The sequence below is a fragment of the Alligator sinensis genome, unplaced genomic scaffold (genome assembly GCF_000455745.1).
Source record: "Alligator sinensis unplaced genomic scaffold, ASM45574v1 scaffold155_1, whole genome shotgun sequence".
Lineage (NCBI taxonomy): Eukaryota > Metazoa > Chordata > Crocodylia > Alligatoridae > Alligator > Alligator sinensis.
Genome location: NW_005842877.1, coordinates 280,571 through 303,656, shown reverse-complemented (window position 1 = coordinate 303,656; position 23,086 = coordinate 280,571). Strand labels below are relative to the sequence as shown.

General features: G+C 54.5%; 1 protein-coding gene across 1 annotated transcript; it reads left to right on the top strand.

The window, feature by feature from the left end:
- The first annotated feature begins 123 nt into the window (after nt 1-123).
- PLEKHG3 (pleckstrin homology and RhoGEF domain containing G3) lies at nt 124-22,205 on the top strand. The gene is made up of 20 exons (XM_025192006.1): nt 124-265; nt 706-1,079; nt 1,785-1,885; nt 2,611-2,680; nt 3,079-3,125; nt 3,571-3,707; nt 6,161-6,306; nt 6,863-7,045; nt 7,671-7,763; nt 8,025-8,111; nt 8,358-8,391; nt 8,789-8,899; nt 12,373-12,468; nt 12,862-12,900; nt 14,483-14,557; nt 14,729-14,739; nt 15,163-15,396; nt 16,181-16,294; nt 18,104-19,595; nt 20,170-22,205. The coding sequence occupies exons 1-20, from the start codon at nt 139-141 to the stop codon at nt 20,934-20,936; spliced, it is 4,338 nt and encodes a 1,445-aa protein (XP_025047791.1). The 5' UTR covers nt 124-138; the 3' UTR covers nt 20,937-22,205.
- The last annotated feature ends 881 nt before the right edge of the window (nt 22,206-23,086 follow it).

Genomic DNA, 23,086 nt, shown 5'->3' with positions numbered 1-23,086 from the left:
ATGAGTCAGGGGGGAAGGTGCATATGTGTCAGGACCCCTGTATCCTCAGCCATTGCTGGCTTTCCCTTGAGCAAAGGCTTTTCAGTGCCATACACCTCCCTGAGCTTGAGCCCCCACTGGCTCTGTAGCACAGGCCTCATGCTCAGCCCCCTGAAGCAGCTCTGCTCTGCTACAGGACTGAGCAAAGGCTCCTCTTTGTTGCCCATCAGTGCTGCTGAGGTGAAAGAGGTGCACTTGCTGCTGAAGAGACAACAGTTTTTTGAATGTAAGTATGTATTTGTGTTCCCAGGGGGATGACTTTGTGGTTAAGACCTATCTCTGCCACTTCCTGCCAAGTGGCCCTGGGTATGCCACCTATGCCAGAGTGTTCATGAGGGGTCACTGATTTGTGTGCCCAGCAGGAGACTAAGAGTGTCTCTCTTTTCCCAACATGCATGCCAGCTGCTACCCCAGGGAGCCATGAGGTCTCTGCATCACTGACAGCCCAGCCACAGCAAGTGAACTAGGGATGCCAGGGCAAGGCCCTGCTATGCTTCTACTTGCACCTCATGGGATCATCCCTCTCAGTTGCAGCTCCCACTTTGCTCACCCTGTTCTGAGCTGGGAGAGCATATGGTGTCCCATGAGCCTGAACTCTGATGCTGGCAGTGGGGAGTCTTTGGGGCTGTGTGCTTCCTAATCACAGTGCCTCTGTCTCTTCCTCAGTCGTCCAGTGCCCCTTCTGTGACAACATTGGCAGATATGACAGGATGCCTGTCCCTGCTTCTGCAGGGTTGCATGCCTTGGAGTACCTGGTGAACCTGATACCTCATGCCAGCCACGCCATGGAGGGAAAGGAAGAGAGGCTCCAGGGACCAACTTGGGATGGGTGTGCTCTGCGGGTCAGCCATCTGCACAACAGTAACAATAACGCATCTCCAAGGGGCTGGCTGGGCCAGAAGGGCTCCCACTCCCTCTCGCCCTATGGCTCCAAGTCCTCCACTGCTGGCCGCCGTGAGCTGAGCTACGTGGAGCGTGTGGTGCTGGAGATTGTGGAGTCAGAGCGCATGTATGTGCAGGACCTGCGCAGCATTGTGGAGGTGAGCACTCCCCAGTGCTAGGCAGGTTAGTGCCTTCCCCAGTTGGGACTCTGGGCTTTTCAATACCTCTGTACATCATATACTTTGGCCCAGCATGGCTTTGGGGGCGCCCCATTGTTCCTGACATCCACAGGGGCTGGTAAAGGGAGTGGAGTATCTAGCTTGACACAGATTACTACTATTCTGGGCTCCATTCTCCCATGCAGGGGATGCCCAGGGTCTCTGGTCTCCCAGCAGCTAATCTATAAGAAGAGTTAAGGAGGGAGAAAACTGCACTATGGCTGTTTGAGACTGTCCCCCATACTGCCTCAGGGGCTGGGATTTGGTTTAGTGCTGGGTGGTGTTTCTCACCCGGGCTTCTCTAGGGCAAGGGGAGTTCCCAGCATGTTATGTGAATCTGGGCTGATGTTGATTAGGATTAGGAGCTCTGCCTGAGTCCAGATGCCTAATACCTGCCCAGGGGTGGGAATGGTGCAGAACACAGCTTTGCCTGTGGGCAGTGGTGGGGACAGGAAGGCTTTGGCCTGGATGGGGGATGGTTCTGCTGCCAGTTGACTAGCCCAGCCCTGAGGGTGGAGCTCCCTGCTAGTCAGAAGCAGCTGTAATCCAGGAGGGCAAGGAGTCCCCTGGCACTGCCTGCAGTATGCCCTGAGTTCCTTTGGGAGGTGCTGGCCTATGCTACCTCTGGTCATGGTCATCCTACAGAGCTACCTGGGCAAGATCATTGATGTGCGGGAGGAACTGCTACAGCCAGACCAGGTCAGCGCACTCTTTGGGAACATCGAGGACATCTATGAGCTGAGCAGGTGAGCCAAGGCCCCTCCTCTTCCCCCTCTTCTAGAGAGAGAAATGCTGCTGCATTCCTGTGGTGCAGGAGAGCCAGCACTAAGCCAATTTCCTCCTTTTACTGCCATGGTGATTTGTCTGTGCCCGTGACTCCTGCCCTGCAGCCCTAAATATCTCAGCCCTGGCCTCTCCCCCCCAGCCCTACTAGGGCCCCCAGTCCTGATGCACAGCCCCCTAGAAACCCAACCCTGGGCTCTCCCCACAGTTCTGTGGGTGCTCATCAGTCCTGCCCTTGACACTGAAGCTGTCTCAGCTAAGAGCCTTTTGGCAGGAAGCCCTGAGGGCAAGGTGAAGGCCACTCTGTCTATAGAGGCTGTGTGTTGCTTGGGACAGGAACATGGCACAATGAAGGGCTGCTGAGGCTGGCACAGTGAGAGCCAGCTGCTGGGGTCTGGGGCAGGGGGCATCTGGCCACTGCATCTCTTGTGTCTCATAACCCTGGCTCTATTTTGATTCTCTGCTGGCTCTGGAAGGCCCTGCCCAGGTGGGTACCATGTCTGGATCCCGCATGCCCCACTGGCCAGTTGGTTCGTGTGTTTGGGGGTTTTCTTGCATGCCTGCAGCATGTGCCCAGCCCATGTACCTACCTGTCCTGAGCATGTATGTTCTTAGCGGGTTTTGTTCACTTTGTGGGGGCAGCACAGCCCAGCTACTGCCCCAGACAACCAATGCACTCTCCACTCAGTGAGCTGCTGCACGACCTAGAGAGCTGTGACAACAACCCTGTAGCTGTGGCCAGGTGCTTCGTAGACAGGGTAAGCGGGACATGGATGACTTCCCTGGGGGATGTCTTGGTAGCACATTGCACCATGGTGCTGCATGGGGGAGCTGAGAAGCTAAGGGTTGACACGGAAGCCAGTTGTCATGATGGGAGAGGGCCTCCCACCTCACATGGCTGAGGCAGTGAAGCCTTGACAGATGGCAAGGACTCCAGCTAGCAGTGGGGGTCATAGCACCAGGATGGGGTTGGCTGTAGAAATGCCAGGGGTGGCGGGGAAAGGGAGGAGAGGAGGGTGGATGGGGTGCCTCATGGTGCCAGGGTGGATGGGCTGGGGCACTGTGAATGGGTTGTAGGTGAGGGGGCTGAACCTCAGGAGGCAGTGCGGTGGGGAGCTCCCTTCCTTGGCTATACTCCCTCTCATTCTCCTTGCAGAGCCAGGATTTTGACATCTATACGCAGTACTGCAACAACTACCCTAAGTAAGTGTGGACATGGAGTGGGTACTCTCTACTGCCACAGGGTTGGACACTGGCTGGCTTCCTTATGGGGAAAACCTTGTCCCCTCCCTGGCCTGTAGCAGGTGCTTCCTGAGGGCTGGGGGCCTGGCAGCAAGAGCTTGAGTTGAGTTGGAGGTCATAGGTAACGTTGCCCTGCTGCCCATGCAGTCATGGATAGATTTGGGGCCTGCTGCCCCCAGGGTCTAATCTGAGATGGGAGGTCCTGTGTCATGGCTGTGGGAGAACCTGGGGGCACATCTGCGCTCCAGGATGGTGGAGGAAAGTACTTGTTCCCTGGCAGCCTAGGATGTCATATGTACCCGTCATCACTGGATGCCACTTGGCTTCTGCTGAGCCTTGCTTGTGCCCTGTGTTCCTCACCATGGCACCTAGGCATCCCCCCTCATCCCAGTAACAATCCTTGCAGCTCAGTGGCGGCACTGACTGAATGCATGCAGAACAAGCAACAGGTCAGGTTCTTCCGCGAGTGCCAGGAGCAGATGCAGCATGCCTTGCCCTTGGGAGCCTACTTGCTCAAACCTGTCCAGAGGATTCTTGCCTACTCCCACCCCATTGCCTTCTGTCAACAGTTTCTTGGTATTGGTGCCCCATCCACCACCACCACCCTGTCTACTACCCCCACCCCAGCTCTTGCCCACACCTACCTGGTATCTTCCCTGTGCTGCTGCCTCCTGGCCCCACCCTTCTCATGTCTAAGGCAGCCCCTCCATCCATCTAGAAAAGGGCAAATATAGTACCCATCTTTAAGGCGAAGAGGGAGGATCTAAGGGACTACCAGCCAGTCAGCCTGACCTCTATAGTTGGAAAGTTCTCAGAGCAGGCTCTCAAGGAATCTCCATTATAAAGCATCTAGAGGAGAACAAGGTGAGATCAGTAACAGTCGGCATGAATTCACCAAGAACAAGTCATACCTCACTAACCTGAATTCCTTCTGCGGTAGTGTCAGGCTCTGTGGATGAGGGGAGAGCAGTGGGCATGGTATATCTTGCTTTTAGCAAGACTTTTGACACAGTATCCCATGACATTCCCATCAACAAGCTAAGGAAATATAGACCAGGGCTCAGAGGGTAGTAATCAATAGCTTGTTTGATTACTAGATGTTGGCAGCTGATATCAAGTGGGGTCAGTCCTGAGACCGGTTTTGTTCAATATCTTCATCAACAACCTGGAAGATGGGATGGAGTGCACCCTCAGCAAGTTTGCAAATGCTACCAAGTGTGGGGGAGTAGTAGATACACTGGAAGGTAATGGATAGGATTCAGAGAGACAAATTGGCAAATTGGACGATTGGGCCAAAAGAAATGTTATGAGGTTCAATAAGGAGAAATGCAAAGTCCTGCACTTAGGACAGAACAATCCCATGCACCAGTGCAGGCTGGGGACTGAGTGGCTAAGCAGCAGCTCTGCAGAAAAGGACCTGGGGATTACAGTGAACAATAAGCTTGAATATGAGCCAGCAGTGTGCCCTTGATGCAAAGAGGGCTAATGGCATACTGAGCTGCATTAGTAGGTGTGATGCCAGCAGGTCAAGGGAAGTGATTATTCCCCTCTATTCAGCACTGGTGAGGTCACATCGGGAGTACTGTGTCCAGTTTTGGGCCCCCCACTACAAATTGGTGGGCCAATTTGTGGGCAAATTGGAGAGAGTCCAATGTAGGATGACAAAAATGGTTGGGGGGCTGGGGCGCACATGAGGAAAGGCTGAGGGAACTGATCTTATTTAGTCTGGAGAAGAGAAGACTAAGGGAGGATTTAATAGCAGCCTTCAACTACCAGAAGTGTGGTTCTAAAGAGGATGGAATTAGACTGTTCTCAGTGGTGGCGGATGACAGAACAAGGAGCAATGGTCTCAAGTTGCAGCAAGGGAAGTTTAGGTTAGATATTAGGAAAAACTTTCTCACTAGGAAGGTAAGAAAACAGTGGAACAGGTTACTCAGAGAGGTTGTGGAATCTCCATTCTTGAAGGTTTTTAAGACCCGGCTAGACAAAACCTTGGCTGGAATTATATGGTTGGGGCTTATCCTGCTTTGAGGACAAGATGGTTGGACTAGATGACCTCCTGAGATCGCTTCTAACCCTAATTTTCTACGATTGTGTAAACTGAATATGAGCCAACAGTGTCCTCTTGTTGTAAAAAAGCCAACAGCACTCTGGGTTGTATTAACAGGAGTGTCACTTTACAGATCAAGGGAAGTGATTCTTATGCTCTTTTCAGCACTGGTGAGGCCTCATCCTGGAGTACTGTGTCCAGGGACACATACTTCAAGAAGGATGTGGACAGTTTGGAAAGAGTCCAGCACAGGAGAGCAAAAATGAGCAGGGGCCTGGGAGACCAGACATATGAGAAAAAGCAGAATAAACTAGGATTATTTAGAAGAGAAGACTGAGGGAGGATTTGATAACAGTCTTCAAATACCTGTAAGGTTATTATAGAGATGATGGGCTTTTCCCTGTACCTGTAGGGGACAGGACTAGGAACAATGGCCTCAAGGTGTAGCAGAGGGAAATTTAGGTTGGAGATTAGGAGGAACTTTCTGATCATGAGAGTGGTCAGGCATTGGAACAGGCTACCTAGAGAAGTTGTGGAATCTCCATGCTTAGAAACTTTCAAAAGAGACTTGGCTGGATGGTTTAGTCAGGAACGATCCTGTCTTGAATAAGGGGCTGGAGTAGATGACTTTGTGAGGTCCCTTCCAGCCCTCCTTTCTTATGATCGCAGGATTGACAAGGATGCTACACCCCATTTGAAGCTTGCGCTTTGAGCATCCCCATTACACACTCCCCCGCTGCCCCAAGCCAAGCAATCTCCCCTGGCCAAGTCGGGGCAGGCCATGAGTATCTGTTAGAGAGGAAGGCTGGGGAGCAGGGATCTCAGGGCTCAGGTGGGAGGGTATGAGTGGGTCAGGTGCTGCGGGAGTAGGCCTGGGTGTGGAGCTAGCTGAGTAGGGGGCTGGGAGCCGCTGGGAAGCTGAGGGGCTGGGTGTGCCCTCATGTTCCATTGTGCCCTCAGGAGATTGCAAAGCACTTTGACTTGGCAGAGTCGGGCTACGAGGTGGTGGAGGAGGCTATTGACACCATGACCTGCGTGGCCTGGTACATCAACGACATGAAACGCAAGCATGAACACGCCGTGCGCCTGCAGGTTACTGAGAGCAGGGGAAGGTGTGGGGAGCTATGAAGGCACATGGGGATTTGGAATACAGAGGCTCCTAATCCTGTGGGGCGGGGGGAATGAGGCAGAAGGACAGTAGTGCAGAGATCAGCAACATATGGTCCACATGGCCCACTAAGCTGTCAGATCTGGGTGGCAGCTCAGCACGGGGAGTGGTTGGAGCTGGGTGGTAGTTTGGTGTCGGGAATGTTATAACCAATTCAGTGGCAGGTCAGTGGCACTGCAGTGGGCAGGGGGATGGGGGGAAAAGCGGCGGTAGCAGCAGGGGCTGGGTCAGCAGTATTGCCCTACCTTTGGCCCTAGCCCTGTTCATGCAGCCTACCACTCCCAAAAGGTGGCTTAACTCTTCCACTAGGGGATAGGGAGGAGGTATGTGGCAGTGGCTTTTGTGTCAGGGCTGGCAGCAAGGGTCCCTGCAGCACATTAGACTGGTTTCTGACCTAGTGTTCCCCCTAGCACTATGGCTGGGGTGAACTGAGCAACCAGACCAAGGTGTTCATACCCACCCTTGCTCTTGTCTGGTCAGGAGATCCAGTCTCTGCTGCTGAACTGGAAGGGGCCAGACCTGACCACGTATGGGGAGCTGGTGCTGGAGGGCACCTTCCGCGTTCAGCGGGTCCGCAACGAGCGTACCTTCTTCCTTTTTGACAAGACCCTGCTCATCACCAAGAAGCGTGGGGACCACTTCATCTACAAGAGCCACATCCCGGTACCTTGCTGCAGCCACAAGCAGCCTCACACTCCCTTGTGGCGCTTGGTGGATGGGAGAGGGGGCCCTGAAACCCCCCACCAAGTGTCAGGGAGTGAAGGCATATGTCTGGGGACTTCTCTTGCCAGGCTGTCCTGTTGCTCACTTGTGGGTTAGGGCCTAGCTACAGGAGTCTCTGCCCACTGGCTCCCTACCCACTGTACTGCCTACCCCTTCTCCCTATGCCCCTTTACCTCCCATCAGAGCAGGCTGTCTCTGGGTACAGGAAAAGCCTCACTTGTAGTTTGGCCACCTGGTGACAATACCTGCTAGCCACTGCAGTGCCTACTTAGCCTGGGGCTGAAATCCCAGGCCCAAACAGGGCAGTTGTTCCCTAGCATCAGACTTGTTCCTTGGGCAGCTCTTGATCTCTCTTCCCCCCATGCTTCATCTGCTCTCAGCCATCTCTTGACACAGCCCATCTACTCTAGGCTCTGGCTGCTCCCTGTTACCTCTCTGGCTGTCTTGCCCAGTGGTGTGCCAATGAATGGCTGCCCGGGTGGTGCAGCCTTGGGGCTGTGCCTGTGCTAGCCTCCAGGGAGAAGGCTCTGCTTCCTGATGCTGATACCTGTCTCCCACACCCCAGTGTTCCTCCTTGATGCTGATTGAGAGCACCCGAGACTCGCTGTGTTTCAGTGTCACTCACTATAAGCACAGCAAGCAGCAGTACAGCCTTCAGGTACGTGAGGGGCTGGCTGGGCAGGGCTAGGGCGGTCACAGGGCCTGGGCAGGTCAAAGTTTAGAGAGGTGCAAGGGCCAGACAGGATGTTATTGGAGGTGCATAACAGCAGGTCAGGCCTGGGGTGAAGCTGGATGGGGCAAGCTGGGGTGAGAGGGGGGCTCAGGGGCTGGGCTAGAGGTGGTCAGAAAAGGTAGGCTGGGTTCAGAGCAGGGAAAGGGAAGCTGAAGGTGTTTGTAATCCATAATGTCTCTGCCTCAGGCCAGGAGCGTGGAGGAGAAGCGGGTGTGGACCCACCACATCAAGAGGCTCATCCTGGAGAATCATCATGCCATAATTCCCCAGAAGGTGAGGAGGACTGGCACCCCCAGCCAGCCTGGCCCCCCCAAACTACAGAATTGGCCTGATGCACCACCCTCAGTGTGCCAGGCTGGGGAACACAGTGCTTTATGTGGCCAGAGATGTGTGCCAGGGATGAGGCCCAGGCCCAGGGATTTCTGAAAGGGGGATGCAGCACCTCTGCAAGGTCCCAATGCTCTGGCATTGGCATGTTGTTCCATGCTTCACTAACCAAGAGGTCTTCTTCCTTCCTAGGCCAAGGAAGCCATCTTGGAAATGGACTCTTACTGTAAGTGCTGGCTGGCTGTGCACCTTTCTGTTTGTCCACCACTAAGGCTCTGGGGTTTTAATCCTCACTCCTGAAAAGCACCCTCTGGTCTTGAGAGTGAGAGCTGGGGCATGTGGTGTCCTGGCTCTCCATCCTTCCCTGCCGATATGCAAGAAGGGCTCACTGTAGGGTCTGATGCCTGGCCCATTGAAACTTTCAACAGCCATCTCTGAGCAGAGAGGTTGGCTCTGCACACATAGAGCAGTTGTGACCTCTCTGCATGGGGCACCTACAGAGAGAGGGCCACAATGGCTAAATTATGTGTGCTGGAGCACATCTGGGCCCACCAGGTTGCCTGAAGGAACTGGGACTGACTTTAGCTGGGCCTCATGCATGTGCTTCCTCTCTGCCCCTTCAGACCCACCTCGCTACAGGTGCAGCCCAGAGGGACTGAAGAAAACCAGGTCAAACCAGCCCATGGATGAGGTACCAGTGCACATGCGGCACCTGGCAGGTCGTCGCCAGTCAGGTAAGAGAAGAGGGGTGGTGGGACAGGTGCAGCTGGTCATAGGGTTGGTGTGCCCATTCCCCCATCCATCTATGGAGTCCCCACAAGCCACCAACAGTGTGAAGTGCTTATTGACTCTCACCCATGTGGCTGGCTGAACTGTGCTGGCCCAGTAAATCACTGGTGTATGCAGAACTACATCTGGTAGCTGCAGGGGCAGTTCCAAAAGTTGGCTGTCCTTCAGTTCAGCCATGTGGGTGGGGTTGGAGCCTGCAGCAGGGGTTCCTCACTGTCTCTGACCTTGGGAGATTGGTTCCTGTCTGTCCTGCAAGGAAAAAGCAGGTCAGTTTGGTGTCCCTCTCCTAGGCACCTGAGTTTCTCCAAGCAGCTCCAAGGTCCTGGCAGGGGAGCAGTAGTGTCCATGGTTTGGAGGAATCAGTTCAGATGCACCCTCGTGGGTCACGGCCTGGGAAAGTTCCCACTGGACTCCTCCACTCCCTAAGTGCCAGCCCTCTGAGCCCCATGGCTATGTATCTGACACACATACTCTTCAGCAGTTGATGTAGAAGGGTGCTGTGTCTGTGTGGCACGTTGGGTGGGGGCACTGTAAGAGTGAGCACAGCAGCCTGCAGTGAAAGCAGAGCAGGCAAAGGAGTGTGTCTAGTTGATCTGTGCCCATAGGACCAAGATGGTGGCAGAAGCTAGAGCTTGGGCTCCAGACAAGTCACTCTAATCCCAGGTTGACTAGGAGGCAAGAGAACTTGACTTCTTCCTGTGACATAGCAGTCCAGATGGAGGATGTGCTATGAGATATCTGGGAGGCTATGACTGATGATTAATACCACAGGGGGCACCATGTGGCAAATCATGACTGGGCTTGCCTTGAATTCCCCTAGCACAGTGGTTCTCAAACTTTTTTTTTCGCAGACCACTTGAAAATTGCTGAGGGTCTTGGCGGACCACTTAATAAACTTTTTTTTGTTCTACAAATCAAAGCACACAACTCATATTTTAATATCAGTAGTCTTACCTTACAAGTACAGATATTCTCAATTGTTTCACAACCTTTCTGCAGACCACCTGAATGGAGCTTTGGTCTGCGGAGCACAGTTCGGGAATCTCTGCCCTAGCAGATTCTAGATGCAGGCCATGCCTGTCTCAGAGCCTGCTTGCTTCCTGCAACACATTTCTGTGGGCAGCAGTTCCCCCCACCTCCTTTTGGCTGAACAGAGCCAGCCCCTGGTCTGGAATGTTGTGGGCCTCCATTGCTTTCTCTGGAATGCTGCAAGAGCAAATGGCAGAGGGGTGGAGCTGGGAGGCTGGGACCAGCAGAAAAGGGCCTGGGGGGCTTTTCTGGAGCCAGTGGAGGCACAGGGCAAGTGCAGTTTGGCCCATCATGTGCCTGCATTACAAGACAGTCTTTGACTATGCAGTCACATGCTGCCCTACTCAGTGCATAGAATGTTTAACCTGAAGGGATGTTCACTAGGCCCATCCCGTACTGCTCAGCTTATTTTGTATAGCCTCTAACATACACCGCACATTGTCCATCCTTGCTGTATTGAAGTGCTGCACACATTCAGTAGTTCTGTGATGTATAGCCTCTGCCTCTCTTACCTCCTACCATTCATCCCCGGCTCCTAAGTTTCCTGCTGTGCTTCTTGCTGGCACATCTGAGTGCTTCCCAGCCCATCAGGAATTAATTTTTCCCACTTCACTGCTTGAGGTCATGCTATCCCATTTCACCAGCAAGGAGCTATGGTGCAAAGAGATTGTGGTCAAATGTGCCCACTGACTTTGGATGCTCAGTCTATACTGTCCAGTGCTTGATCATTCAAAGCACTCAGCATTATGTACGTTAACAGCCCAGCTCCCATTGGGGTCAGTTGCAGGTAGGGGTGCTCAGCCCTTCTGCAGCTCAGACCTCAAGGGGTAAAATGAGGAGTGCACAGTTTTCAATCACATGGGGAAAATCTGGATTAAGTGATTTGCCCAGCATCATACAGGAGCTCTGTGGCAGAGGCAGGAATAAAATCCAGTGCTCCAGGCTGAGGTTCAACTATGTTAACTGTGACACTGTCCTTTCTCTCCCTGTCACTTCTTGCTTCATTTGCTTCAGGTAGGGCTGTCCAACTTCTAAGGCTGGGGTGGGGCAGGAAGTGGAAGCTGGGGGAGGGAGAAAGAGCACAGAAACCCCAGCTGAAAGCTGTAGTGATGTGGATAGTAACAGCTGGATGGAAGCCTGGAGGCTTCAGATTAATCCCTTGTGCCCTTCCCCCTTCCATCCTTTGATCCCCATCTATCCTGGGCAGGGATCAGTGTGTGATCATGTCATCAAAGACTATGTTGTAATGCAGATGCCCTAAGGAGTGCAGTTTGCTGCACAGGCAACTTTCATCCAGATGTTTCTGTACTTGACTTTGCCTCCTTAAAATATGTTAACCTACATTTTATGGTATCATTTCTTTTTGGTTTTCAAAGAAAATTGACAGGTCATAAAGTCCATTACTGCTCACATAAGTCATCAGCAAGTCAGGCTCCTCTCACTTCACCTCACAGACTTGTGTTGTTTGAACTGAAAGAATAGCAGTGGAAGGCTATTATCTTGTATATGCAACTTGCTGAAGAGGGAAATGTGGGCACATGCTTTGTCAGAGGGGGTTCATAGCCAGAAGATTGTAGGCTAGAAATAAGGTGCACATTTTGGCAGAAAAGGGAATGAACCCCCCCCAGCAGGGCCCCAGCCAACCCCTCTGACCAGAATGTGCTCAGCCTGCTGCGTACCCAGGCAAAGTGAAGTCCAAGGCTCTGTCACAGCACTTTTTGGGGCCAGGTGAATGACCGCACGTCCAGTTGAAAGACCTGCCCAGCTCTGCTTGTCATTGATCAATTTTGGGTGCCCTTCAGTCCTGTGCTGGGGGCACTGGGGCCCATAGGGAATAACTATTCCCCACTCCATTTACAGGCCCTTCCTGAATCAAAGCTAGCCATTTACTCCCTTTCCCCACTTCATGAACTTCTATTAACTGTGGGTCTTATTTAGTCCCCTGTCCCAGGAGCACCAAGCAAATTCTCCTGCCTTTCCTTGGCATGGGATGCCAGGGAAGGGTCCCCAATTTCTCTCCATCCTTGCATACCCCTACAAACTTTTGCCCCTGACCTGTGGCACCATTATAGAGTCCCAGCCCTGCCTCCCCTCTCCACACTAGCATGAGCCTCATTAGGTTCTGGGTTTTCTGAAGCCCTGGGGTCCTAGGTGCTGAACACTGCATGGAGTCTGGTGCCAGTCCCATGGCTGCCAAGACAGAAAGACAGGTTTGGGGCCTGGTTGCAAGAGGATCTCAGGATGTGGTCAGCAGCCCTGAAACATGGTGAGGCAAGCCATACTCCATCTTCTGTTGCCAGTGCCATGCAAACAGGGTGTGCGTAATCACTGCACCATGGGGAGGCCAAATCATATGCCAGGCTCTAATAGATCTCTGTCCTATCCTTAGAACCTTTCCACTACTGCTCCCGTGCTGAGAAGCTCCCCCAGTACAACGGACCGCAGGGCTGCATGGTGTCCGGGTGCACTGGCCGCAGGAAGTCTGGTGCGAGCAGGGGCCCAGGGCATCATTGGGTGTGGATGTCAGGAGTACTGCATGCAGTGTCTGGGGCTTGGTGTTGATCATGGGGGTGAAGCTGATCCACTGCTGCACAGTGGGGAATGGTCTGGCTAACACACATCCCCAGGCTGAGCTGACCTGTGGATACAGCTGTTAGTTTGTTACCAGGAGCAGAAGGCTGATGCTGGGGGCATGTTCTGTGGCTCAGTGCCGTTTGATGCTGCTTCAAGGGCTCTGTTCTGGTGTCTGTGACTGGCGGTGTGCTGGGGAGAAAGCTGGTTTCCTGAGCTTTGTAGGGTGAAGGTGGGGTCCTCAGCCAGGGGTCCTGGGGATTGGATCACAGCAGCCCAGTTGATAACAGTTTTCTTCTTCATACAGAGCCATCCAAACAGATTCTCAAGCAACTCGGTGCTGAAGGTAAGTAAGACCCCTGCCCCACATACTGGGAGGACAGAGGCAAATGGAAGAGTTAGGGGGCTGCCGCTGGGGCTCTGCAGTGTGGCCATCATAGTTTAAGACACAGCTGAGCCAAGCATGTGCTGCTGGCTCCATTGGCCTTTTGTGCAGGCCAATGGAGCCAGCAGCACAGCATAAGGGTAGGTGGGGGGAGATGGGTAAAGATGCCCATCTCCCCCTACCTACCCTTGGGCCTGTGGCATCATTGCTAAGCTGCACCTGTCATGTTGGCCAGCCCACCTTTGTGCAGTCATAGGAATCATAGAAAAATAGGGCTGGAAGAGACCTCAGGAGGTCATCTTCAAAACCATGCTGAGGGCAGGATCATCCCAGACTGAACCATCCTAGACCTGTGTTTGTCTAGCCTGTTCTGAAAACTTCACAAGCAACCCTATTGCATAACTATTCAGCACAGTGCCTCAAAACACCAAGAGCACCTTAGCTAGCCACAGTTAAAGCAGGGGGTGAGGGCACTGTCAGTGCCACAGTGGAGTGGGACTCAGCCCCTGGTTCCAAGGCTTCAGCCTCTGAGGCCTGGCTTGAGCACAGGCAACATGCTTAGCACTGGGGGATATGGGGCATGCTGAGTGCTTCGAGGTCAAGCCACTTGCCTGCCCTGCCCCCTCAGTGGAACAAAAAGGATCAGATCTATCTGAGGTGCCTCTGGTGCTTTGGGGATGTGCTGGTTCCTTGGGATGACACAGCAGCTACAGCTCTGCTTTGCTGGGTTGGGGAATCTCTGTTGGCCATGGAGCCATGGGAATCCCCACAGGTTGGGTGTCCCTTCCTCTCAGTCCCTGAGAGCATCTGGTTCATGCTTCAGTGATCTTCAGCTAGGCTGATTTGCTGGCTGGTGCCAGACGGTTGTGACCTAGGCTAGGCCAGAGAATCTAGCCAGCCAAAGGGTGACTTCCGCACCACTCCCCACACCAGAGGCCTGTGGAGAAAGGGTACTCTCCTTTTCCTGGACTGCCACAGCTCAGGTTATGGGCTCTGGTCTTAGGGTTCCCATAGCCCTCAGGGAGGCCATAGCCAGTGCTCTTCCCCATCCTCCCCTGCTGTGAAACGGGCAGAAAGTGGGGGTGCTGCTGCAATGGTGAAGAGGTAGCATCTGCTCGTAGCATCCTCAGCTCTCAGCAGAGCTGTCCTAGGGTCCAAGGGGAAGTGCTGCCTCCTGCATGTTTTCATCTTAGCACAGTCACCCTTCGGGGCCACACACTGAGCAACTAGCTTAGATGACCCCTCCCATCTCCCCCTTCCTGCCAAGGACACCCTCAATCTCTTCCAGTCTTAGAGACTGCGCACCCTTGACCTACCCAGAAAACTCCCTTTCCCCTCTCTGGTTTGGAGCCTTTGAAGGTTATTGACTCCTGGAGGCTGGCACAAATCTGACATGATCCATACAGCAGATGATAGCAATGTTTATGCACCCCCATCCTTGCTTCCCTACCTACACATGCCATGAGCTTGTCTGACCCCAGTAATCCATTTCCACTCCCAGGCAGGGGCCATTGCCCACCCAATATGTTGTCCCCCTCCACAGGGGCTCCTGCTGACATCCATAGGGAGCAAGGTGTTCCAGGAGCCAGGCGACTGCAGGGCTGGCAGCCCTTCCTTGGTAACAATTGAGGGGGCAGCGGACAAGAAGGCAGTGGGAAAGGGCTCTTTGGAGGAGGGGATGGGGCTTGCCTCCTTTGTCCTGGAACTCATTGTGGTGGGTATCTTTCGTGCCCAGCAATCCTTTTGCTAATGGCTTGTCTCCTCTCTTCCATGTGCTGGGGATGCACAGAAGGACTGAAGGTGAGATCCAAGAGTAGACAGGGACCTGTGGGAGGGCATGGAGGTCTCTATGGTGCCAGTCTGAAGGGGCCCCTCTCCCTCTAGGTGGCACTGGAACAGGCATACCTCATTGCAAGGCTCCTTCCTTGAAACCTTGGCCTATGAGCCTGTGACACTCCCAGCCCCAATGCCCTCAAATGCCATGCTCCCATCACATGCATGCCATCTGTCCTTGTGCACATGCACACACATGCTTGTGCTCTGGCCCTGCTTTGTGTCCCAGCTGTCCCCTACCTGTTGTAGATGTATGGAGTCAACACAGGGTGTTGGGGAGTGGGAGCCACTGGGCTGGGACCCCAAACACAGCTACTAACCTCGCTCTGCCAGGCACTCTGGCAACCCACAGATGAGGTGGAGCTAAGGGCTTGTTTGTACTTCAAACAGCATACAGACAGTGATGGAGACTTCCTGGACACTGGGGAGCCCTTGCAGCCCCCCAGCAGCGTACAGCAACAGGCTGAGCCTGAGGGGGATGCAGAGGAGACAGAGGAAGAGGCCTCTGGGAAGGAGGAGGAGCAGGCTGTTGGGAAGAACTCCCTGGAGGAGCTGCCAGGGAGTGACAGCAGCGAGATGGAAGTGGGGCCTGAGGAGGAGGAGGGCCCAGTGGGAGAGGAGCAGGTAGTGGACTTGGCCAGCTGCCTCCTGGCAGCACTGCACTGCTGGCATTCTCAGGCCAACACTTTGCTTTTCTCTTTTGGAGTGTCTCTCTTCAGCCTCTCTCTGCATGCTGCCCTGATGCATGGCTTGGGATTGCCATCCTGTTGCCACTCTCTAACCTCCCTCCCTCCCTCCCCAGCATTCACCAGGCCCAGACCACTCTCCTGTGCTTAGGGGTGAAGACCCAACCTTGGTCCTGGCTTTGGAGCAAGCTGGTCACCACAGCTGTAGGGCCGTTGGCTTTTGGAGCAAAGCTTGTGCCCCTCTCTGCTCCTAGCCCTTCCCTGCCTGCTGTAGCCAAGGTGGAGTGGCTGCATAATAACCAGTGTGCTTTGCATTTTCCTCCCAGCCTAACCTGATTCCTGGGTTGGGGCTGAAGGGATTAACTGGATGATGTAGGGTATGAACTCAAGGGGATGCCCCTGTCCACAGGACTGTCTGTCCTGATGCGAGGCTTATCTGGTTCCCTCAGAGCTCTGGCCCTGTGTGGAGAAAAAACCCAGCCCCTCCAAAAAGACAGTGGTCTGCTGGAGGCTCAGGCTGCAGAGCCTCTGGAGCCTGGACATGTGGAGCAGTTGGCAGCTGCAGATGCTGACCTAGAGAGGCCATAGGGGCTGCCTGGGGGCTCTGCTGTCCTGGTCTCTTGGGTTCAGGGCCTGGCACCTTTGTGCTGGGTGAGTCATACCCATGCTTGGGCACACCCATCTGGCCAGCTGTGTGAAGCCTTCCCTCTGTTTTGGCTCAGGGCAAGGGACACTGTATGCCAGCAGGACCCAAGGGTTGCAAGAGGACTGCCAGCCAGTCTCCCAGGAGCTGTGAGAAGCACCACAGCATGGAGAAGGTATTGGATGACCCAGAGGTGAGTGAGCAAAGCCTAGTGGGCCTTGTTTTTGCACCTGCCCTCAGGGCAGAAAGGGATCCCTTTAGGCAATGGCTAGACCTTGTGCTAGGAGGCTGCATCAGTTCTCCTGTGGCAGTGTGTCCTGTGTTGCACTTCCCTCTGCCCCCTGGCTGCACTGTTCCTCACAGGCACAGAGGGGGTGCTGTTGGCACTCCCAGTCCTCAGCAGGGAAAAGGTCCCTGTGGCCTGTGCACATAAACAAAATAGGCTTTATCAGGACCACTGGCAGTCAAGTAGCACCAATTCCCTGGAGCTGGGACCGTCATGGTTTTACCCAGAGCAGCCCTGCAGTCCCCAGCCCAACCTCTAGAAGCAGGGGCACTGGTGACAGGTGAAGTGGCTGGATGGCAACTGGGGCTGTGTCAGCCCTTGCTCGCTCTCCTGCTGCTGATTACCATGCCCATCAGGGCCCTCAGGCCCTAGACTCTGGGGTAGGCTATTCCCACCCCCCTTCTGGTGGCCCACCAGTAGTTTGGCAGGCTGAATAGGGCAACTTTGTGGACCAGATCTGGCCCGCGGTCGCATGTTTGAAACCCCTACACTAGAGGAAAGGGGTGAGCCCTGGCATCGTGGCCAGGATGCAGTATTGGGGCAATAGAATCACTCTGCCTGCCGGGAATCCCCTCATGGCCTCATTTGGCTGTTCCACTGGAGGAACATGACTGTACGCGTGACCTGCCACCTGCCCCAGACGTAGCTGTTTGTTAGTGGTGAGCATGGCCTTTGAGACACCCACAGGGTGGAAAGGGCTTTGGAATAAGGGCAGAGTCCAGGGGTCCTGATATTCCAGCGGCCTGTTGTCCAGAAGGTGCCCAGAGCCAGACTTGGATTGGGGATTTTCCTGCTGCCCTGGGCTCTTCATATACCATCCTTGTGCCCACGAGCTCCCAGCACAAATATTCAAGAGAACAAAACCACCATGTTCCTTTCCTGCTGTGCCTGTCTGCAGTCCATGGCAGAGCTGGAAACACTATCCAGGGTCCTCCCTGTGCCCACTGGCAGTTGGAGGTAGCACATTCTGGTTCTGCAAAAACTTTTCTCATCACAGCTTCCTGTCTGATTCCCACTGCAACGCTTACAGGGAAACTGAGGCATAGAGGTGTAAGATAAACCTGTGAGATTACAGCCAAGCTGTTGGGGGAAAGCTGTCATCCTGACTGTCCACTGCTCTGATTACTGGAGGGAGCGTTTTCCTAATACTGATGCTAGAACTCAGGCATTCTGACCCCTAATCCCTGCTGCTTTGACCCCTTTGAGTCCCACTCCCCCTCTCGAAGCTGAGGAGAGAACCCAAAAGCCATGGCTCATTATGCCTCTCATAACAATTGCCAGCAGTCCCTTCTCTTCCAGGCCAGTAGGTGGGAGCTGCCAATTGTGTCTGTAGCTGGCCTGCTTTCCTGTGCCTTCAAAACCCAGATCCCATTTTCTCTCTTCAGGAGAAAGGATATTTTAGGTAAATGAGAAGGTGGCAGAAAAGTTTTAGACAAACATCCGTGAGGATTCAGAACAAGTTTGGACATTCCTGTGGGGATGTCCAGAGTACAGACAGCGAGTCAGCCTCGTGGCTCACAGAGGCCATATGGGGGACTGGTCACGTTAGGCCATTCCATAGCCCGTGTGTCAAACATAACTGTTGTGTACTAGATTCTTTGTAACCTGGGATGTCACTGTGGAAGCTTCCTCTTGGGGTGAGATTAGGGCAAAGGAGGTGCTGCTTGATGGCAGCTGACCCCTGCATGCAATCCAACTTTTTGTCTTACTCCCCAGGCTGCCACCGACATGGAGCATGAAGAAGCTCAGGAGGTGTCACTTATTCAGGAAGAGTGCCTGGCTCAGACCTGCTCAGACCTGGAGTCGGCTCACACCCCAGAGCTGGTTCTGCCAGCCCAGCACAAAGAAGGGGAAAGGGACCAGCACCCTGACAATTCAGACCCTGCCACTTCAGAGAATGCAGAGGAGCTCAAAACCCTGAGTAGTGAGGAGGAGGATGATAATGAAGATACAGCCCTGCATCCCCCAAGGAGCATCCTCCCACCCTCTGTGCTGGACCAGGCCAGCATCATTGCTGAGAGATTTGTCAGCAGTTTCTCCCGGCGTAGCAGCCTGGCACTGGATGAGGGCAGGGCATCTACAGGCATCCCCACCCCCCGACTGGCTCTCCGCAGCAGCAGCATGCTGAGTCTTGAGGGCAGTGAGAAGGGGCAACGGTGTGGCAGCAGCAGTGATACCCAGAGCTGCTTCCTGCCTCTGGAGATGGCAACAGAGGGCCAGCAGCTGCACAGTGCTGCCCGCAGCAGGACTGCCTCACCCAGCTTTCAGGAGCCTGAACGAGCCTCTTGCCGCAGGAAAGAATCCATGCTTTCCAAGCAGGACCGGCTCCTGCTGGACAAGATCAAGAGCTACTATGACCAGGCCGAGCACCAGGATGCCAGCTTCAGCATTAAACGCCGTGAGAGCCTGTCCTACATCCCCAAGGGGCTGGTCAAAAACTCTGTCTTCCGCATCGACAGCCTGCCATGGGCAGCAGCCAGCCAGGATACTACTAATGCTGCCCATGGGAGACTGGGCAGCAGCATGGCTGACGGCACCAGCAGCAGGACAGCTGCCTGGGTGCTCTCTGGCCTCCCTGCAGCTCCCCTTGGCCAGCCTGAGGCAGGTGGCCCAGCCCCCATCACTGATGAGGAGTTCAGGCCACCCTCAGAGATGATCAAGGTCTGGGAGGGGATGGATAAGCAGAAAGGCAAGTCTTGGAAGGAGCAGTTGGCAGTGGGTAGGGCTGGCACCGCCACTGGCCCCACCTCAGATGGCACTGAGCAACCCATGAGTAGGAGCCAGGAAAATGGCCTGGCCACACGTGAGCCTCTCCTCATCCTGGAGGACGATGACCTGAGTGCTATCACAGAGGAGTCCACTGTGCCTTCACCTGAAAGCAAGTCTCCCACAGAGAGGGCAATGCCCCCCAGGCTGGTTTGCCACCTGAAGAGGCTGGCACAGGAGCTGGGCACCAGTGATCTGGGCCAGCCCCCCCTGCTGCACCCGCGCATCCTGCAGCTCTCACCTGCTGGGGAGGTTGAGCTGTGCGAACGTACCAAGACTCGGGTGTACCAGCTGGCACGCCAGTACAGCTTGCGGATCAAGAGGCACAAGCCAGTCCTGCAGAGACATCTCACTGAGCTGGAAGAGGACACAAGGAGCAGTGTGCCCATCCTGCTGCACCACACACAACCAGAGGCAGAGGAAGAGGAAACAGGTTCCCAGGGTACTGAGGGGGGGCAGTCATGAGTTGATGAATGGGGGGAGACCCTTGGGCAATGGATTGGTCTGGGCTGGTGAACTGAGGGCTTCTGGGGTGTTTGGCTGGGGGACACGTGGAGCAGAGGATGCTGCCTGGGGCATTGGGCTGATCCTGGGGCACTGAGAGGGGAACTCCCTGGAGTACTTATGAGGGAGGGATTTCATGGGGCAGTGAAGCTGGGGCTTCTCTGGGTAATGTGCTGGGTGGGGAGGGCTTGTATGTGCCAGAACAGCCAAGAATCTTGCCTGGGGGTGATGCAGTGTCAGGGAGGGGACCTGTAACGTTACAGTTGAAAGAGCTAGCTGCCCCAGAGCTTCATTTACTGGAAAAGAAAAATGTTTGGTTGACTGGAAATTGGCTCAGGTCCAGTTCTGTGGCCAGAGTTCTGCACCCTGTGGCTGACACATGTTCATGCACATGTATATGTCTGTGCACTCATACCCATGGGCACAGTGTGAGCCCTTTCAAGGTGAGTCTCCCCATGAGGGAGGTCAGGCCATGACTCACCCCTTCAGTGCTGTGTTGTCTCTCTCCTCAGGCAAGCAGAAGCCAGCGCTATCCCTCACCTATGAGCAGGAGGTGATCCCGGAGCAGAGCCCACTGACCCCACGTTCCACTTCGTCCTCACCCCGGCGTCCCTCTTCCACCAGTTCCTATCCAGTCTCCCCAACCAGTTTGGCCTCCCACAGTCCACTTAGCCCCATTCTGGCTGAGAAGTTCAGCTGGCCTGATGTCCGAGAGCTGCGCTCCAAGTACTCCCTTGGAAAGTCCAGTGAGGCAGGCTTTGGCCCATGTAGGCCTCCCCCAGTGAACAGGAGCCGCTCAGCACCAGAGAAGATGGCAGAGGGGCCGACAGGAGCCCTCTCAGGGAAGGCAGGCCGGAGCGGGCGGGCAACGGAGAAATCGTGGCTGGCAGCTGAGCGGAGCCGGAGTGCTGAGCAGGGCCTGGAGCCCAGCACTGGGAGCCGGCAGCACCAGCGGCAACACAGTGATGGGGTACTGTATGTTGCTGCAGAGACCTGCCTGGACAACCAGCAACGTGTGATTGTGCTGGAGAAGGTGCCACCTGATGCTGAAAGCTATGTGCAGATCCGTTCACCCACCACCCGAGAGAAGCTTTCCCTCAAGGCTGTGGCGGAGCGCTGCAAGGTCTACCAGGATTTGGATGGCTGCCCCCAGCAAGAGTGGGAGGATGAAGAGGGCCAGCCCCAGAGGCCCATGGTCTGGGACAAGCCAGATGTTGGTCACCAGGGCCTGGTGAGGAACCTGCGGGAAAAATTCCAGACCCTGAACTCCACTTGCTGAGTGGGAGCTTGAGACAGAACCTGGATGGGGCCTATGTCTGAGCTGGGGGAGACTAGCACCTCTTGTATATAAGAACATCTTCCTCTTTTCCCCACTCCCTCCAGCCAGTACTGGCTTTGCCTGTGTCACTGCAAGCAGAGCCCACACTGGCCTGTGGCTTTGTGGGCTCTGGTAGATATTACATTTAAGGGCAGATCCTGGGGTAAGGCTGCATGGAGGGCCATGACTGTGGCTCAGGTCGACACAGCATTGTTTTGCACACTGGCACATCCAAAGCAGCATGGAGCAAGGCCAGCCCTCTGTGCCTACTGGGAGTACAGCATTTGGCAACAGTAGCCTGACTGCCACCCAGCCTGCAGGAGGCCTGTATATACTAGAAGGCAGGTGTGCACAAACTTCTGTGCAATAACAGTTGCTGTCGGAGAATATGCCTCCCGCCTCTTCCTTGGGAGGGGAAATTTCTGGGGTTTTGTGCTGGAGGAATGGGAAGGGAGCAGTGTTGTCTAATACATAGAGCACTAGAGACAAACAGAACATCTACTCCTCATTCTGCCACTGACCTGCTGAGTGACCTTGGACAAAGTCCCTGCCTCTTTTGCCCACCTCCTCTCTCATCTGTTTCAGGCAGGCCCTGCCTCTTACACATGTACAACACTTGGTGCTGACGTAGCAGTGCTGGAGCTCCACTCAGCTGAGACCCCACTGCTCACAGGCTTGTTGGAGCTAGCAAAGGCAGTGACTGCTAGGCCTGCATAGGTCACGGCTTTCAGTGGGACAAGCTTAGTGCCAGGTGTAGGTGCTGCTGTGCCATTGCAGCTCATATGTGTACTGGGGACAACAAGAGCTTAGTGAAGCTTTTACTGCACCACACAGCAGGAGGAAGCCAGGCTGGACTCATCCAGGCATCAGCTGCTTGAGCCTTTGGGTCTATGGCCCAGCATCATCCAAAGGGAGTTGAACCCAGGGTGCCAGAATAGAGCCCTGCTACACTAGTATGGGTCATGTGGGGAGAGCTGCCCTGCGCAGGCTCTCTCTTACCCCACTACATGAATTTGGTTGGGGGGAAAGGGAGGCAGATTCTCCTTACTTGTGCCAGTGTGAGTAAGCGAGCGCTGGAGCTTGTGGTTTGTGCCTCTTTCAGACCCCTGGGGAGGAGAGAATAGTAAGGTATTACATATATATAAATTTGTATCCAAGGCCAAATTAGCCAAAACTAATTCCAAATTCAAGAGTCCAGCACCATAAGTGGCCCTACTACTGGCAAACATCCTCCACCCCACCTGGGGCTTCAGATGTTTCCAAAAACTTTGGCAGGCATCCTACTTGCAGGCCCAAGCCCGGAGGCTTGGGGTTCGGATGCCCCCGAGTTTTGCCTGCCCTTAGCCATAAGGCCCTTGGGGCAAGCAAGGAAGAAGACTCTCATTTCCATAAACTGCTGCACCTTGGCAGATACTGAACCACACCAGAAGAGCAGTTCTCCTGTGAGGCAGTTCAGGAAAACTGCCTTCTTGGACACAGATACATGGTATTAATGTACACCATGAACAGTCAAGGTTACTGCATGTGACTGTAGGCCTCTGCCTGTCTGCCCTGACCATGGAGCATACTGGCCAGGCACTAGGCTTTGCTTTTGCAGGGACAGCCTGGTCCTTGCTGGCTGGGCCTGAAGGTAAGGGCATCTGCTTTGGAGTTCCAACACCCACATCAGCCCCAAACTAAGGCTTTTCTGGCTTGAGTGAGGCACTGTGGAAAAGGTGGGTAAATCCCAGCTGCTTGAGCCAGAGCAGGCAGAGGGGGGGACTGAAAGGAGCAGGAGCCTCTGCCCACTTGGGGCAGTTTTGGGTCCAAGAATGAGTTTGGTCAGAATTGTTCCCTTACTGGGGACACCAGGACTCCTGTGCCACTTCACCTGAGCCAGCCCCCATGGCAGTGGAGTGGTGCAGCAGGGGGGTAGGGTGGGTACCATGGCAAGACCCTGGCAAGGAATGTGGGTAGTGGAATGGGGACCATTTTTTTTTATAGATCATGGGCCAGACCACGTGGCCTCAGGCTTCAAAGAGTTAATACATGGCTGGACAGGGAGAAAATAGCAATGAAGAGCCTAGGGCAGGGGTGGGCAACACTCTGCTAGGCTGGGTCAGTGCTCACCA